General features: G+C 36.3%; 1 protein-coding gene across 15 annotated transcripts in view; it reads left to right on the top strand.

Moving 5' to 3' along the window:
- Positions 1–16517, top strand: part of ROBO2 (roundabout guidance receptor 2) — a 1682217-nt gene that overhangs the window by 1622398 nt on the left and 43302 nt on the right. For 9 of the 15 annotated variants that reach the window (XM_032352363.1, XM_032352359.1, XM_032352345.1 and 6 more), the window contains 4 exons: positions 7170–7212; positions 8646–8773; positions 14425–14706; positions 15118–15243. In XM_032352363.1, the coding sequence (XP_032208254.1) occupies positions 7170–7212; positions 8646–8773; positions 14425–14706; positions 15118–15243 (579 nt within the window). The remainder of the gene's footprint in view (positions 1–7169; positions 7213–8645; positions 8774–14424; positions 14707–15117; positions 15244–16517) is intronic. The other 6 variants (XM_032352383.1, XM_032352428.1, XM_032352441.1 and 3 more) reach the window with 3 other exon arrangements.

The raw sequence follows: 16517 nt of genomic DNA, 5'->3' as shown, positions 1-16517 counted from the left end.
AGTATTTAGATTAATTTTGTAACGTAAGATACTTCATTTATTTCAAACGCCAATTTTGCTCTTAGATTATACTTAGACAGCTGATGAAATTTACGTATATTAAGATATACATATATATCTGATGCAATTCACATATATAGATAGATAGATAGATAGATAGATATGCATTTTAATAAAGCTTGGCCAACTGTAAGTATAATTATAAAGCAGGTAAAATTTGATTTCAGCACTCCTTTTTTCCTACTTCATTCCAAATCTCTTCTTAACCACTAGAGGTAGAACAGGGAAGATTTTAACTAGTGGGAAGATATGTAAATATATTTCAGGTTAGAGATTCTAACTCTCAGCAAGATGCCTTCCACTCACTCTGTGCAGGAAAACTCACTGACTTTTATTACAGATAGTCTTTGGCTCTCTGTCATGTGGATAATTATATTTGAATGTCTAGAAGGAAGAAAAAAGGTGCTACTATGTTTTGATATTTTTCTTATATATCAGAGGATTTAAACATATTTATCATAAGACACTAGTGGAATGACACCTTACATTATAAAAACAACTATCAAGAATCAAATGCAAGCTTACATATTAAATGATCTCTGCGGGGTACCTGGGTGCCTCAGTTGGTTAAGCATCTGCCTTTGGCTCAGGTCATGATCCCAGGGTCCTGGAATAGAGCTCATGTTGGGCTTCCTTCTCAGTGCAGAGTCTGTTTTTACCTCTCCCTCTCCCCCCTCCCCGGCACATGCTCTCTCTTTTGCTTGCTCTCTCATAAATAAATAAAATCTTGAAGAAAATGATCTGAAAGGAGAATTTGGCTTGAACCTATTTTGCTTCTTTACACAGCAGATAGTGGAGATTTCCCCAGGGCAATGTTACACATGAACTTCTTATTCAATTTTTTTCCCTATTTATCCTTTATTTAAATTCTTCAGGCACAATCGCGTGCCATATCTTTGCACATGGTGCAAAGAAGAGCAGCTGTGACAAAAAAAGGAATCCTTATATCTCATATTCTGGGTGAAATGATTTTATACTTTCATTGAGCATCATACAATGTTATTTATCTTCTTCTCCATTGAGCACTAACAGTCTTCTTGTCATTGCATGTGAGGTTCCTGGCTGCTTGAATAATTCACCACTTGAGTTGTAGCATCAAATGACTGGTAAAAAGATTTGGGTGGGAGATACAGAGACCATTAGGTGATTTTTGAATCAAGAGTAAATGTTTGATCACATGTGTTAACAGTGTTTGTGAATAGATAAATGAATAACATTATGGAACTCTCATGAGGATTCTATGAAGTTATATTATATAGATAATATGCATGTTCATGTATATCCATTTTATAATCCTCACAAGGGTTACATGACTCTTTTCAAACTTACATTGTTCACTGTTATTCACAATTTTTCATTTGTCAACTTTGTAATGAGAGTATATATATATATATATTTTTTTTCACCTGTAAAGGGGTGAGTGATAGTTTATGAGTAGTACCTTTGAGAATAACAGATTGTGTGAAACTCAGTAAATATAAAGTTTAATGAGTGAGCAAATTATGAAGTGCTAAACACTTCTTGCATAGGCTTCAAAAACCATCGGTGAAATAGAAATTATTTGACAAAACTATCCAAAGACAGCTAAAAGATTTGATGGAATTTTTATACTCTGATTATCTGGGCTGTGTTAATGCTTATTAAAAGAGGATTAATCTACATGCATTTTTGAGAAATAGCTTATCAGGAAAGGGAAGGAGGCTTGGCTAGCAACATTAAAGTTTCCATTTGGAGTAGGAAAATGTGGCCTTCTAGAGATAGGCACTGTGAAAGCTTCCTTACCTCAAAATGTCAATTTACCACATCACTATATTTCCCTTCCCCCTCAGTTCTAGCAGGCATGAGATTAGGATTAATCCTGTCAGATAATAGTAGAGGTACATTCTGTATGATGTAACTTGCAAAATCTCTTTACTTCATATCCTTTATAAATATTGCAATAAATTCAAAATATTTAATGCCATTCTTAAACACTTCAGGTTGTGGTATCTGTACAACTTTTTAGATACATTAGCACTATCCAGTGAGTTTTCGGTAAAAACTTCTGTATGTTGTTCCCTGAAAGTTCTTAACTTTAGGTACTAGCAGAGACTCCTTCCTGGTAAAGATTCACATTTCTTTCCAACTCATTCTGTTAAGCACAAAGTTATTACACTGTGATTATAAAAATCATGACTAGAGCAAAATTGTCCAACAACCTCTACTTCCGTCCCTCTTGCTTTTAAATTCAAGGAAGTTCAACATTTCTTTGAAATGAAAGCTACCTCAAACAGCTTTCAATTTGCTGTGGAATTTATTTTATTTTATTTTATTTCTGCACAAAAAGAGAGACTGAAAGAAAGAGGAAGGAAGGAGAGAAGGAAGGGAGGGAGCAAAGAGGGGAGGAAAGAAAAATGCTCATCAAACCACCATAGGTGACTTCTGTTTTACTCATTCTAATTGCTCGTCCTTATTTCTAGTCTACTTTCCGTCTTGTGGTCTAATATGACCCAGTTACTTTTGGTCTACTTTTCAAAATGGAACAAATCTGTTAGGAGCATGGAATAAAAGGGAAACTTGAATATTCATCCTTTTCCCCCTTGTTTTCCGAAGACAATGAATCAATCTTAATATGATAAGAGTTGTTTTTTGTTTGATTAGTTTTGGTTTTTAGGTTTTCTTTTGTCATGGAAGCATACAAAATGGAGAATTTTCATGTATACCAAATTCTGTCTATGGACCATTTTAAGTTGATCGTGTATTTACATAATGTACTGTTCATTTTTGCCTCTGTACAGTTGGTATGTAGAGGTACAAAGGTAAGTGTCATTATGGAATATTTTGCCAAAAACAGATTTTAATGATTATTGTAACACAGAGAGAAACTGGATATGTCCTAAGTGCTTTGAAATTTAAAAGCATTTTACTCACAGTATGTAATTCTTAGTTGGTAAATATGACCCTTAGCATAGTGTCCATATTCTAACATGTCTGTAAATGAATCCTGATTGTATTTTCCCAATTTTCTATTGTGTTAAAATGCACGTAACATAAAATGTACTATCCTATTTTCAGGTATACAGATTGGTGTCATTAAATACATTCAAAATGTTGTGCTATCATCACCACCGTCCAACTCCAAAACTCTTTTCATCTTCTAAATTGAAATTATATACCCTGTTAACAATAACACCCATCTCCCCACTTCTCCAACCCCTCGCAACCACCTTTCTACTCTCTGTCTCTATGATTTTGACCACTCTATCTACCTCATATTGGTAGAATCATATAGTACTTGCTTTTTATGACTGACATATCACTTAGCATGATATCCTCAAGTTTAGCGTATGTCAGAATTCTCTTCTTTCATAATAGCTGTATTGTATGTATACACAACATTTTTCTTGTCCATTCATCCATTTATGGTCCCTTAGATTGCTTTCAGGTTTTAGCTGTTGTGAATAACACTACTTTAATTCTTTGAGACCTAGCTTTCAATGCTTTTGGGTATAGACTCAGACGTGGAATTTCTAGATCATACGATAATTTTAGATTTTTAATTTTTGAGGAACCACCATACTGTTAACTATTTTCCACTATGGGTTCACCATTTTACATTCCAACAGCAGTGCACCAGAGTTCCCATTTTTCTACATCCTTGCCAAAACTTATTTTTCTGTCTTGCATGGTAGCCATCTTAATGGATGCGAGGTAGCATCCATTGTCATTCTGATTTTTGTTTTCCTAATGATTAGTGATGTGGAGCATCATTTCAACTGCTTGATGGCCATTTGGATGTCATCTGATAAGATTTTGAGTGTTGCCTTGTAAGTTTAAAAATTTTACACTTAAAAAAATATATTAGTTTATTTATTTTAGAGAGAGTGCTAGGTTTGGCTAGCAAACCCTGAGGTACCAAATGAAAAGATTACTCCAGACACCTAAATAAAAGAAAGGAGAGAGCGAGGGACCAGACTCTCTAATGGCAAAAGGTCCTGAGCCAGACTCAGTCTCCCCTTTAATTGCAGGTCTTATCAATACCTCAAGTAGGAACAGAAAAACAGAAAGGAATGTTAGGCTTCAATAATCAAGACATATGCATATGAGGCAATGCATGATGCAAACAAAGCAAGCAGTGTTTGTGTCGTGTGTATGGGCTAAGGGAATGATGAACATGTGACCATAAGTTAAGAGTGTTTTTCATCTAAGTTAAATATTTACACCCTAGATGAGAGCATTGAGCCACAATAAAAATCTGGCTGTTTTCAGCTCAGAAACTTGAAAGGAAACCCGGAGCTGCAGCACTCCTTTTCTTTTCAATTGGTCTCACCTTGGGAGCCACATTTCACTTAAATCTGATCTCTCCAGGCACTCTGAATCCCCACAGAGAGAGAGAGAGAGTACAAGTGGGAGGGACAGAGGAGGAAGGAGAGAGAGAATCTGAAAGCAGACTCCTCACCGAGCCTGGAACCTGAGGCAGGGCTTGATCTCATGACTGAGATCATAACCTGAGCCAAAACCAAGAGTCAGATGCTTAACCAACTGGACCACCCAGACACCTCTAAACTTTACATTTTATGAATAATTTACCATTGATTAGTATGTAAAAGTTAAGTGCAACACAATTTTTGTGCCTCAGCTTCAGTTGCCCTCCTTTTCTCTGTATCACTTACTAGCAATAATGGAAAGTTCGAGTGGGGACGAAAGCACATCTAAATTAGGAGAAATACTTAGCTTCTTTCCACCTATCTTCTAAGCAGCACATTTGAGGTGTAGCTCATCAGGGCCTGCTTATTTGCATATTCACAGTGATATTCCCATTATCTTAACTCTCTTAGTAGAGTAAAACAATCACTTGATAGTCCATTAGAAAACCACATAACTAGAAAGTCACATCGGATGGAAAGCTCATTAGCTGTACTGTTTTCACATTTTGTGTGCATATTTTTTCCTCTAATCGGGGCTTTATTTCACAGCGCTAGTGCTCAATTTTTTAAATTAATTGTTTCAGATTAATTCTTCTTTTGTTGTTGTTAAAAGTAGTTATTAGTGGGACCTGAAGTGGTATGGACCACTGCTGATTCTTGATTCCTGTCACTTAAGCAAACGTGTCAGGAAGCAGAGTTGTGATCAGTATTCTTTCATCTTCTCTGAGGAACTGTCCATAGCCAGTCCTGGGCAGATACAAAGGATATGTCACATTGTTTTATGATGAATTTGAGATGGCGCCTGAAAAATTGATAAGGAAGTACACTTTAGGTGCCAGCCAGGTGTTCCTCAAAGCACTACCTCCTGATAGATCCTGGGAATCATGATCCTATCACCTAATTATGATATCGTGAGAGATGTGTCATTAAATGATCTTAGGGAAGGGAGTGGGGAATTGCATATGTAAATTTACAAAATTTAAAGAGCTATCATATTTCATAGCAAAAATTTGAGGAATAGATGAATTATGGAGAGATTATTCAAATTAAAAAGTATTTATTATATGTATACTTTAAGTAACAATATATCCTCTTTAAAATATGAATCAGTTCATAAAACTTTCTTTTAATTTTTTCTATAATCAGTATTTTCCAAAGATAAGACATGTTGGGGAAACCTGGGTGACTCAGTCATTGGGTGTCTGCCTTTAGCTCAAGTCATGATCTCAGGGTCCTGGAGTCGAGTCCTGCATCAGGCGGGGAGCCTGCCTCTCCCTCTGCACTTCCCCCTGCTTGGGTGCATTTTCTCTCTCTCTCTCTCTCTCAAATAAATAAATAAAATCTTTAAAAAAAAAAAAGACATGTTGGATTCACATCTGTATAATTTTTTTTCTTAATTTTTTGTTTTGTTTAGCTTTTTTTATGTTTTGGGGCTCATCACAGCAAGTGCACTCCTTAATCCCCATGAACTATTTTACCCTTCCCCTCGCAACCTCCTTCCCCTGCCCCATAACCAGAAGTTTTTTTCCTTCATCCCCAGGAATTGGTTTCTCCGATCTGTATTTATTTTAGTCAGAATTGCTATTTTGCGATCCGTGAACTTCTAAACACCAAAGTTCTAGTTAACTCATTGAGTGGCAAAATTTGATCCATGCTAATGTGGAACTATCATAGACTTTATCCCACCAGTCATGATTTTATTATATTTTATTGTGAACACATTAAATAACTTTGAATAGAGTTGCTGACTTGGATCCTCTCTAGAGTATGCACTGTATTACCTTTCTGAGATCTGAAACGTTTTGAATTCCAAACATATTGGGCTACAAAGATTTTGGATAAGAAATGATGGATCCACCCAGATATTTATGTTCTTTGGCCAATCCTTGAAACCCACTTTTTAAAATGTTAATAGCTTTGTGGAATGGAATCTAGTGTCTAGAGAGAGGTCTTCTCCAGGTATAGCTCTACGGAATGCTTGTTGATATGACTAATAAGTTCCAGAGTTTTATAAAGGACTTAAGCTTTTGCAATTATTACATACAATTTGAATATATTCCGCATCAAGTATTTGAAAATTTCATTTGGGGGGAAGTTTTGATGATAAAACAAAACACTCAACACAGTATTCTCTATTAATTATACTTTATGTCTACTGTAATTGTAGTTGTTCAACTCATAGTGATTTAATGGTATCCCTAAAAGGATCTGTGATGGTGAGGACTACGTCGTCAATCAGTACCTGTTTCTCTTTTCCACTGGCAGGATGTTATTACCTGTTTGAACTATTCCGTTTCAATTTCTGTTATGTGCATTTTATGTTGTGCTTTCTAATTAGGATACCCACATACTAAGATTAAAAATCGCGATTTGATAATCCCCCATTAATGCATGTTGACCTTCCAATGACACTATATCTACCAATTGTAACAGTTTTTGATATCCAAACACGAATTGCTCTTTTGATTTAACCATACATTTGGCTTGAAGTATTTTTAAATGTCTTATTAAAGTTGGAGCAAATGATGGCTTTGCCCTGGGCCAAACCACGGCTTCTTATTCTCTGTACAATTATGTTAATTATATTTTGTTAAAATTCCCAGAGGCCTCAGCTCTAAACTAAGGACCAATATGTAGTTGGTATTAATCGTAATTAATATTGACTACTTGTGTGTGTGTGTGTGTCTTTCTTTTTTTTAACAGTTACATTTCAAAGAGGCGACGGAGGACTAATGAGCAATGGGAGGTATGCTAAGGAGATTCTTTTTTTTATTACTTTTAATCAGGACTGGGGAAAACTATAGTAAGAGACTATTATTGTAATAAACGATCACTTATAAGTCTGAGAATTCTAGGAGGAATTAAATGGCTTACCACAAGGTTTAATGATCTATCTGTTGTGCACTTTAGAGGAATCAAGTCCAGATGTTTCATATCTCCCAGATGCCCCTGAAGAAATTAGTAGTAAATATCACAAGGAATGTGTTCATTTGTTAGCAGGATGTTTATTGCATTAATTAGACATTAGCAAATGAAGTTGCTGTTGTTTAAGACTCCTTATTGGCTCTCACTAAATTGCTGTGAGTGAACAATTACACATAATCGATCACAAAGTAAATGATTCATGGATGATGAATAGGCTGTAGATTGATAGGACTGGATTCCACAACTTTGGATACTCAATTGAAATTGATAAAAGCTGATAACAAACCCATATATCCTCATCTATTTCCCCTTTGCCAATATGGAGATTGTAATTAGGCTCTGGTAATAACTTCCAATCTCCCATTTAATCAATATTTTAGCAAAAAAGAGATTAGGTCTAATGAGAGCTAGTGCATGTAGCAAGTAAGCAGTTGGATCTTCTTATTGCAGTTGCCATAGAAACACATGTTTCTCTTAGGGATTTCACAGAAACGGTCTATCAAAAATAAAGTGCAATGATTATAGATGTTGCTATTTCTTTGTAAATATGCTAATAATCTGGAAAGGAATCAGAGTCCCATCTTTTATATCAAAAATGAGAATTCTTTATTCAATATGATGTGAGGGAAGTTTTTCTCATTGATTATACTCACATGCTGGATCAGATCACAGTGAATCGTTAATTACCTTAAAATCTTTAGTATACCCCTAATATCTCACAACTTAGAGAATTTGGAAATGTGCTATTGATGGAACAATATAAATACTGTTCATTAATTTCCTTCAAGTTCTTTGCCTCTAAATCAAGCACGAGGGCTCATAACAGTGGTTACAGCCTACAGGGGACAGAAAAATATGGGGACTGTAGGAATGGAGGAAGCAATAGCCCAAAGTCCTGGAGATGGCTGACACCAAGCAGTCACCCTGAGCAATTGTTCCCTTGAGGTGCCAATTTATCATCAAACCTTGTTTCGGGATCCTGCTGTGTTACCAATTCCCACTAGTTTCAAGGCAGACAACAGAATTCATTTGGATGTCAGCAGAATCCCAGGCAGGATGCTTCTGCTTCCACTGACAGGCTATATATAGTCTTAATGAACTACGGAAGTTCCTTAATTCTTGAGAACCTACACTTTTTAATTGGAAGTGAATTAAAATCTTCTTAAATTCTTTCATCTATTTTAGTGTAGGAGACAGGTGTCCAAATCTCTCAGTGAGCTCCACCGATTGATTTCCTTTTAATTTCTGTTTCAGCCGTCCTGGTCTTCTAAATGCTGGGGATCCCAGTTACCCATGGCTTGCTGATTCGTGGCCAGCCACAAGCTTGCCAGTAAACAACAGCAATAGTGGCCCAAACGAGATTGGGAATTTTGGACGTGGAGGTAAGTTGTGCATTCAAAACTTTGTTATCTGTTTTCTTGGCTTTCCTAAATGTTTTAAAAAATACATACTAGAGAGTATTTTCTTCCACAGTTAAAATTACTAAAACACATAGTACTAACAGTGCTCTACATTCACTAAATATTTTATGTAAGACCATTGTGTCTATATTACTTTGCGTAAGACTAAGCTTTAAGGAAGTCATTACTAACCAAGATGGCAAATAGTCATAATACAGTTTGGTTTTAGGACTATTAGCACAAGATTAGTAAAATCAGAAACTATGCTGCTAAGTAGGGCTTATGATTTTGGAATAGTCATTTCTGTTCTCTATATGTCATTCAACATATATTTATTAACTATGTCCTATGTACCTGGCATTATGGCAGACAATAAAAATAAAATATCAACATAAAGAGAGATGGTCCCTAACCTCATAGGATGTATGCTATAGAGATTAGACCACATGCTGAAGCAGAACTTAAATGTAGTTCTACCATTGATAATTTGTACCCCAAATGAAGGACGAAGAGGTGCTAGGTAGCTGATATACTAAGGTCTCCAAAATTTGGTGCTAGGGTTCTCTCTGTAGAAACAAAATTTGACCTGTTATAAATAATTACAGCCTCCCTACTGCCACTTTTTCATCCATTCAATAGGAAAATGATGGATTTAGAGAAAGATGGGACTGGAGAAGTCTGTGGTCCTAGTGATTAGTTTGGCAAAAATATGTGAGTTTTCCATTGGCAGAAACTTGTGCAAACAGTAATGGACTGGCGCTGCTTTGCCAGTGCCTAACATGGAAAAGCTGCCTGTTGGGAATAAGAAAGTTCTATGAATGGAGGGTCATTTAAGTTGATATCTGAAGGAGAGGTAGAGATTAGTCAGAATTGTGGAAAAAGTGTGTGAAGAAATGTCTGTATCTTAAGGTCTAGAAAGAAGAGAGGCATTGACCTGTTTAAGAAATGAATGAATTTCCTAATGAGTATAAAGTACAAGGCAGCAGAGGTGGTTAAAAAAAAAAAAAAAATTCAGAGGGACAGATAATAAATGACCTTCTAAGATATACAACGATTTTAAACTTTGTCCAGAAGGTAGTCAGAAGGCACCAAAGGATTTGTTAAGAGGAGAACACCAGAATCTAAGTACAGAGTTAAGTCATCCAGATCACTGCCAGGTGGGGAATGGAGTTCAAGTAGAAATGGGATGATTAATTAGGAGAGCAGTGGTATAATGCACAAAAGTATGGCTGAATCTGCTAGAGGGTTTCTACACCTCTGGGTGGAAGTAACGATGGAGGAGACCCAGGTCTTGGCTAACCTATTATAAGCCTCAGTAGTGAATTTCACAGGCATAAGTGTAGAAATAGACTGACTTAGAAGAATAATCATGGACACTGGCATTTTTTTTCTTTATGGGTAGAATCCCAATAAATGTTTGAATATAATTAAAATAGTATTTCAAATAATAAAGCTACTAACTATAGCTTAAGTCTTCATTTTGTCAATACCAACTTGAAGGAAGGACACTCTCTCCCAATCTCCAGATAAAATACAGAAAATAACAATTCCCCCATCATAGGTATGTAATGAGGATTAAATGGATGATTAACACATTCAGGTTTAACACAAAGCTTGACATACAAGCAGTGGCCAGCAGGCATCAGTATAGTAAATGAGAAAACAAAACAAATAAAAAGTTGTATGATTCCTCAGCTTTTTGCTTGCCCTCTCTAATCACCTGTTTAAGATTCTTATTCTCATTTGTCCAGAACCTGCTTAAGATTCTTATTCGTCCAGAACCTCTGAAAGTGGCTGCCTTCCCCCATGACCAAACTCTGAGCCCTTCAATTACAGGCTATGACTTTATCGTGGATAGGTTCTATAGCTGAGCATCTTCTCACCAGGAGAGCAGAAGACTCCCCTCTACGCTACCCAGAATGATTTTGTCAATACAAATTCTGTTCTGAAGGCTTTCATCAATCAAGGATTAGATCAGTCTTTTACTGGCTGTATTTGTATTTGATTAGTACACCATTCTCTTTAGATCAAGAAATGAATGCCTGAAGTTGGGGAAAATGTTTTGTTTGGGTTTTGTTATTTTTCAGTTTCTAGTGGGCTACACTAACATCTAAAATGTCTCAGTCTAATTTAGCCAAAGGTACATTTCTAGATTTTTCAAGATTTTTCTTCAATATCCACCACACTTTTACGATATGAAATAGTTCTCAGGGGAACATCAAGGCCAAGACAAGGTTTTTACAAGGCTTACTGTATTTCTTTTCAGTGTGATAGGCATTGTAAGCATTTACTATACACCAGATATAGGTAGGCTTTTTTTTGTACATTATATTTCATCTCACTGGCATAATAAATGTAACATAAATAATAGATAATCATATTTATATTTTAAAGGCCAAAAAACTAAGGTTTATTGAGATGAATAACTTGAGATCTAGGTGTAGAAGGCAGATCTAACACATTTTAAAGCCTCGGTTCTTTTATCTACACTGTTCTGCAGTCCTCTAGGTGGGATTCACGTGTATGATTGTGTAACTACAGTCACTTAAAAGAATTATTGTGGATACTGAGATTTCCCTTTCAAGAATGGAATACTAATACATATTTAAATGTAATGAAAATAGTATTTTGAATAATAAAGTTACTAATTATTGCATAAGTCTGTCTTTTGTCATTACAAACTATAAAAGATTCATTTAATCATTCAGCAAGTACTTACCCTCTGCAAAACACTAGGTGAGGAATTATGGAAATCCAGACATAAATCCTGTATGTTCCTCTTCTTAAGTGTCTTAGGATATGTTACAGTCATTCATTCGAGTATATCAGGCAAAAGAAATAAGTGCACAGATCACTCTGGTGCTGAAAACTGCAAAATGAATCATGAGTAGTTCTTCCTAGAGGGAAGGGTGTCTGTAATTCAGAGGTTTAAACTCAAATATCAACAAGTGCCAGTCAGCCCAAAGCACTAAGGAAAGGTTGATGTGGACAGTGGGAAGTGGGAACTAGAAGGTCCTGCCTAAAGATGGCAGCCGCTATTCAGGTCCAGGCTGTTGGAGGAGGGCTGGCTCCGAGTTCCAAACCATCTGATATTATAGGATGATTCCCCACATCCAGATATTCCTGTATGATCTTCTAATATTTCAATGTTTGGATATAATTCAATTTATTTTCCAAACATGGAGGAGTGATCCAATGATAGCTGGAGGACATGGGCAGCCTCCACATCAATATAGAAGCACTTAGACTTGAAGGCTGGCTAATTTCATCCAAAGGGGAGAGGCAGATTCTATTTCTAACGCTGTAACCTCAGTTGTTGCAGAATAACATTCTGTAGGATTAGGTCCTCAGACATCTTTTTTCCATTTATAAACATCTAAACATGCAACCATTTCAAAAGCTCACAGATTAAGTGGCTCCCAAGCTAAACGGAACGATTTAGAAGGCCTCAAGTTCAAGATGTTGGGAAGTTGGGACCTGTGCCGGACACACATGTCTATCCAGTTAATATTATCAGTGGAAGATGGTAGATGTGGCAGAAACAAAATTCTGAAAATTTCCCCAGAGTGAAGGATCTGTTTTCATAATTCTGATATATTACTAAATATTAAATACTTTTGAGAATGCAAATGATATTGACATTTGAGGATGAAGTATACTTTTTCATTATCCAGCTTTCGTTCTTTTTTTAAAAAAGATTTTATTTATTTATTTGACAGATAGAGATCACAAGGCAGAGAGGCAGGCAGAGGGAGAGGAGGAAGCAGGCTCCCTGCTTAACAGAGAGCCCGATGTAAGGCTCAATCCCAGGACTCTGGGATCATGACCAGAGCTGAAGGCAGAGGCTTTAAACCACGGAGCCACCCAGGCGCCCCTACCCAATTTTCTAAGTAGTTTATAGGTAAAAGCAAAAAGGGCCAAAAAGGAATTACGGGATTCTGAAATCCAAAAACAATTTTACTTGCTTGTACAATTTTGTGAAATATTATATGTTTGAATATCTTCAACAATTTCACTGATATGCACTTAAAATATTTACTTCAATAAAGTGTATATCCACTTACTTATAAAGCAAGTTAGAATTCCAAACTTTAGAAAGATCTAAATTATGCAGTGTGCAAAATGGATTATAAATGTCTTTCTATTGCTAAAGAAGACATTTGAGCTTTTGTAAAATGCAAAAGAAAAATTAATATTTTTTTATGAATCTTTATTTTGCATACAATTGGGTATCATCAAACCTAAAAGTTTGAGGATATTTTCACTAAGTTTCACTTTCTGCGTTTTCTTGTCATGATAAATTGGTTTTAGAGGAAAATAATTTGGTTTATTACTTATAATATTACAGTACTTTAACTAGTTGAAAATTTCCCATAATACAGAAACATTGACTATCTCAAGTCCTATGAAGTATGGCTTTCAAGACATAGATTGTTAAGGAATATATACTATAATTAGATTCACTTTTAACTCTACATGATTAAAAGTATGTCATTTAGTGTTGTTTTATTTTTTAAATATTTATTTATTTTAGAGAGAGAGCAAGTGTGAGGAGGGGTAGGGAGGGAAGCAGAGGTAGAGGGAAAGACCATCTCAAGCAGAATGCCCATTGAGTGCAGAGTCTGACATGTTTCTTGATCTCACAATCCCAAGATCTTGACCTGAGCTGAAATCACAAGTTAGAGGCTTAACCAACTGAGCCACCAGGCACCCTGGTATTGTTTTTTTGTTGTTGTTTTTGCTTTTTAAAAATCTAGTACCTTTCTTCTAAAAAAGGAAAAAAAATAAGAGATCGGGAGGGAGGTGGCAGTTCTGAATTATAATGCATCATGTAAAGATAATTCAGCACGCCAAAAGATAAAAGAACTGATTGATATTCAGTGTTGTTCCTAAAGTTTAATTTTACTCTTGCTGTATTATAACTTGAAACTATAATTCTCCACTTCTAAGAGTTAGTAGCATAAATTAAACTCACGGATCACTCAGATTGCTTTTTCTATAGTTAAATCCTGGTGTATTGTGAAAATGACTTATTCATGAAAATTATCTTTTGTTACCCAAGAAAAAAAAAAATTCCTACCATCCGCTCCACTCCATCCTGGAACTGTGAAATCAAATGAGAGAAACAGCAAGCTGGAACTTCAGAAAAATGTATCTCTTAGTTGGCTCGTGTAGTCTAATTTTGGACAATTTTGCATCTATTCAGCCGCTCTATTCTCTGTCTTTTGGGGGGTAACGCGGAAAAAGATGTTTTCAATCCATAACTGGTAGATTCACTTTTATTATTTCTTCTGTAAGGAGCTAACAGTCTCATTGGTTCTAAAAACGGGATGCACAACTGAAAGCATTTTTCAGTAGTGAAATAGCCCAAACCTCTCATTCATGGTTGCAGAAAATGGGGGAAGCAACGTGGTAAGCAGCGAGTCGTGAAGGACAAGCGGGAGGCCTGCCTGTCACCGACGCTGATAGCTTGGCGATGGCTGTACATCATCTACCCTTCATTGACTCATAAAGCCCATCTCAGCTGAAATGCAAACGTGCGGCATGACACGTTTATTTTTCATCTTCAGTCCTGATAGTTTGGGGCTTCCTGTGCATCATTAAATTGTCTCATTTCCTCACGTTCCCCACAGATGTGCTGCCGCCCGTTCCAGGCCAAGGGGATAAAACAGCCACGATGCTCTCGGACGGAGCCATTTACAGCAGCATTGACTTCACGACCAAAACCACTTACAACAGTTCCAGCCAAATAACGCAGGCCACCCCATATGCCACCACACAGATCCTGCATTCCAACAGCATCCACGAATTGGCTGTCGATCTGCCCGATCCACAGTGGAAAAGCTCGATTCAGCAAAAAACAGATCTGATGGGATTTGGATATTCTCTACCTGATCAGAACAAAGGTAACAATGGTGAGTCAGGGTCTAACACCCCGAGGAGTTCTTTTCATATCATTTGTGCATGAGATAGAAATTAGTATTTGTTGTTCAGTTTAGTGACTCATCACCAGGTTCACTATCTAAACTAAAAAAAAAATATATTCTTGGCATGTGTTCGGTACCTTGCACAGTCCTTCCCACCGCCACCGCCACCACCACCGTCACTGCCACCACACACCAACACCAATCGGTTTCATCCTTTTAGCTCTTTTTTCAGTAGAGTGGTCAGTAATCCATCTCAACTTCCATTAGGCAGGAGAGGCGGAACATTCCTCCACTGTCCCACGACATCTGCTTCTGAGTTGCTAACTGCATGTTCTGCATGGGCTTGTGCTGTGAACTAATCACATGATGCCACTATGACCTCTGCCCTTTAACCCTTAGCCTTACTTTACATCCCTGACTACCGATTGGCTGAGGGATTGTCTAATAGAATGCCACACAACCAGTCACAGGATTTCAGCACCACCAGCTCTCACAACAGCTCAGAGAGGAGTGGCAGTCTCTCAGGTTGGTCTCATCACAGTAAGGAGAAATATTTGTTTGTCACCAGCATATGACCTGTGTTCCTAACAACCGTGAAGAAATACTGAGTCACAGCTCACTGTCAGGCATTTATCTTTCAGATGACAATAGCAGTTTATCCTAATGAAATCAGACTTTGGGAAGGGGTGGGGGGGATAAAAATCCCTGTCACTCTTTATGTACTAAGTGTGCAACACCATATTGACTGGAAAATTATACGATTTTCCTATTATTTAGGAAAGAACAGATGAGTTTGATCTGTCTTGAACCCTATCTAAGAGCCAAGAGAACTTTATAATAAAAAGATCATAGGGGAAAGTCAACTCCATGACATGGGCAGCAAACGATGAATTCAGCTAAAATGCAAATTTATTTGGGATATTTTTCATAACAATCTGATTCCGGTGATGTGACCTATTTTTGGACAATGTTTCCAAAATATTATGGAATAGGATTTATTATCTATTGAATGATATTTAGAGTGAGGTGCTGCTACCATGCTAACCAAGAATGTTAATATCAGACATTATTCCTCACACTTAATTTCCAAAAAAAATTTCAATCTGTATATGGATAATTCTTTTATGCTGTAGATGTTAATATATATTTGACCTGTATCAGCCAAACCTACAATCTATAATATAAGTATTGTATAGCACATACCAGGACAGACTTTTACCGGACAGAAATATATGCCTGTCATAATGAATAGAACCGATATCCTTCAAGATCCTCACCTCTAAAATAAGGAGGTCGTAGTAGACACATTCTCCCTTTCAACCATAACATGTACATCATGTAACTGATGATTTTTATCAGCACATTTCTAATTGATTCCATGACCTTATTTGCTTATTTTTTCATATTAATGATTTGCCATTTTTTCTGATGATTTTTTTTTTTTTATCTACAAGTTCTTAGTAAAGGATTATAGTGTATTATGATGTGTCACAGTCTCCTAGGCCATAAAGAGTTAACTCTTTTACATTAGGGTAACATTTACTAAATGACTTTTCCTCAGGAGATAGAACCCTTTCAGTCTGAAATGTTAATGCTCTCTCTTGCCTCCAAAATGAGCCATTTGCTCTTCTTACCTATTGGTAGAATTAGATACATTATAGAATCAAGAAAATTTTAAACATCTGTTAAGAATTTAAACTGGCTTAATAATATAGGGGGATATTTTGAATAACCTTATATGTCATTTATAATGTCATTTATTTATAATGAATCCAACAGTTGTACTGAATAATTAAAAA

The sequence above is a fragment of the Mustela erminea genome, chromosome 1 (genome assembly GCF_009829155.1).
Source record: "Mustela erminea isolate mMusErm1 chromosome 1, mMusErm1.Pri, whole genome shotgun sequence".
Lineage (NCBI taxonomy): Eukaryota > Metazoa > Chordata > Mammalia > Carnivora > Mustelidae > Mustela > Mustela erminea.
This window is presented reverse-complemented; position numbering and strand designations above follow the sequence as displayed.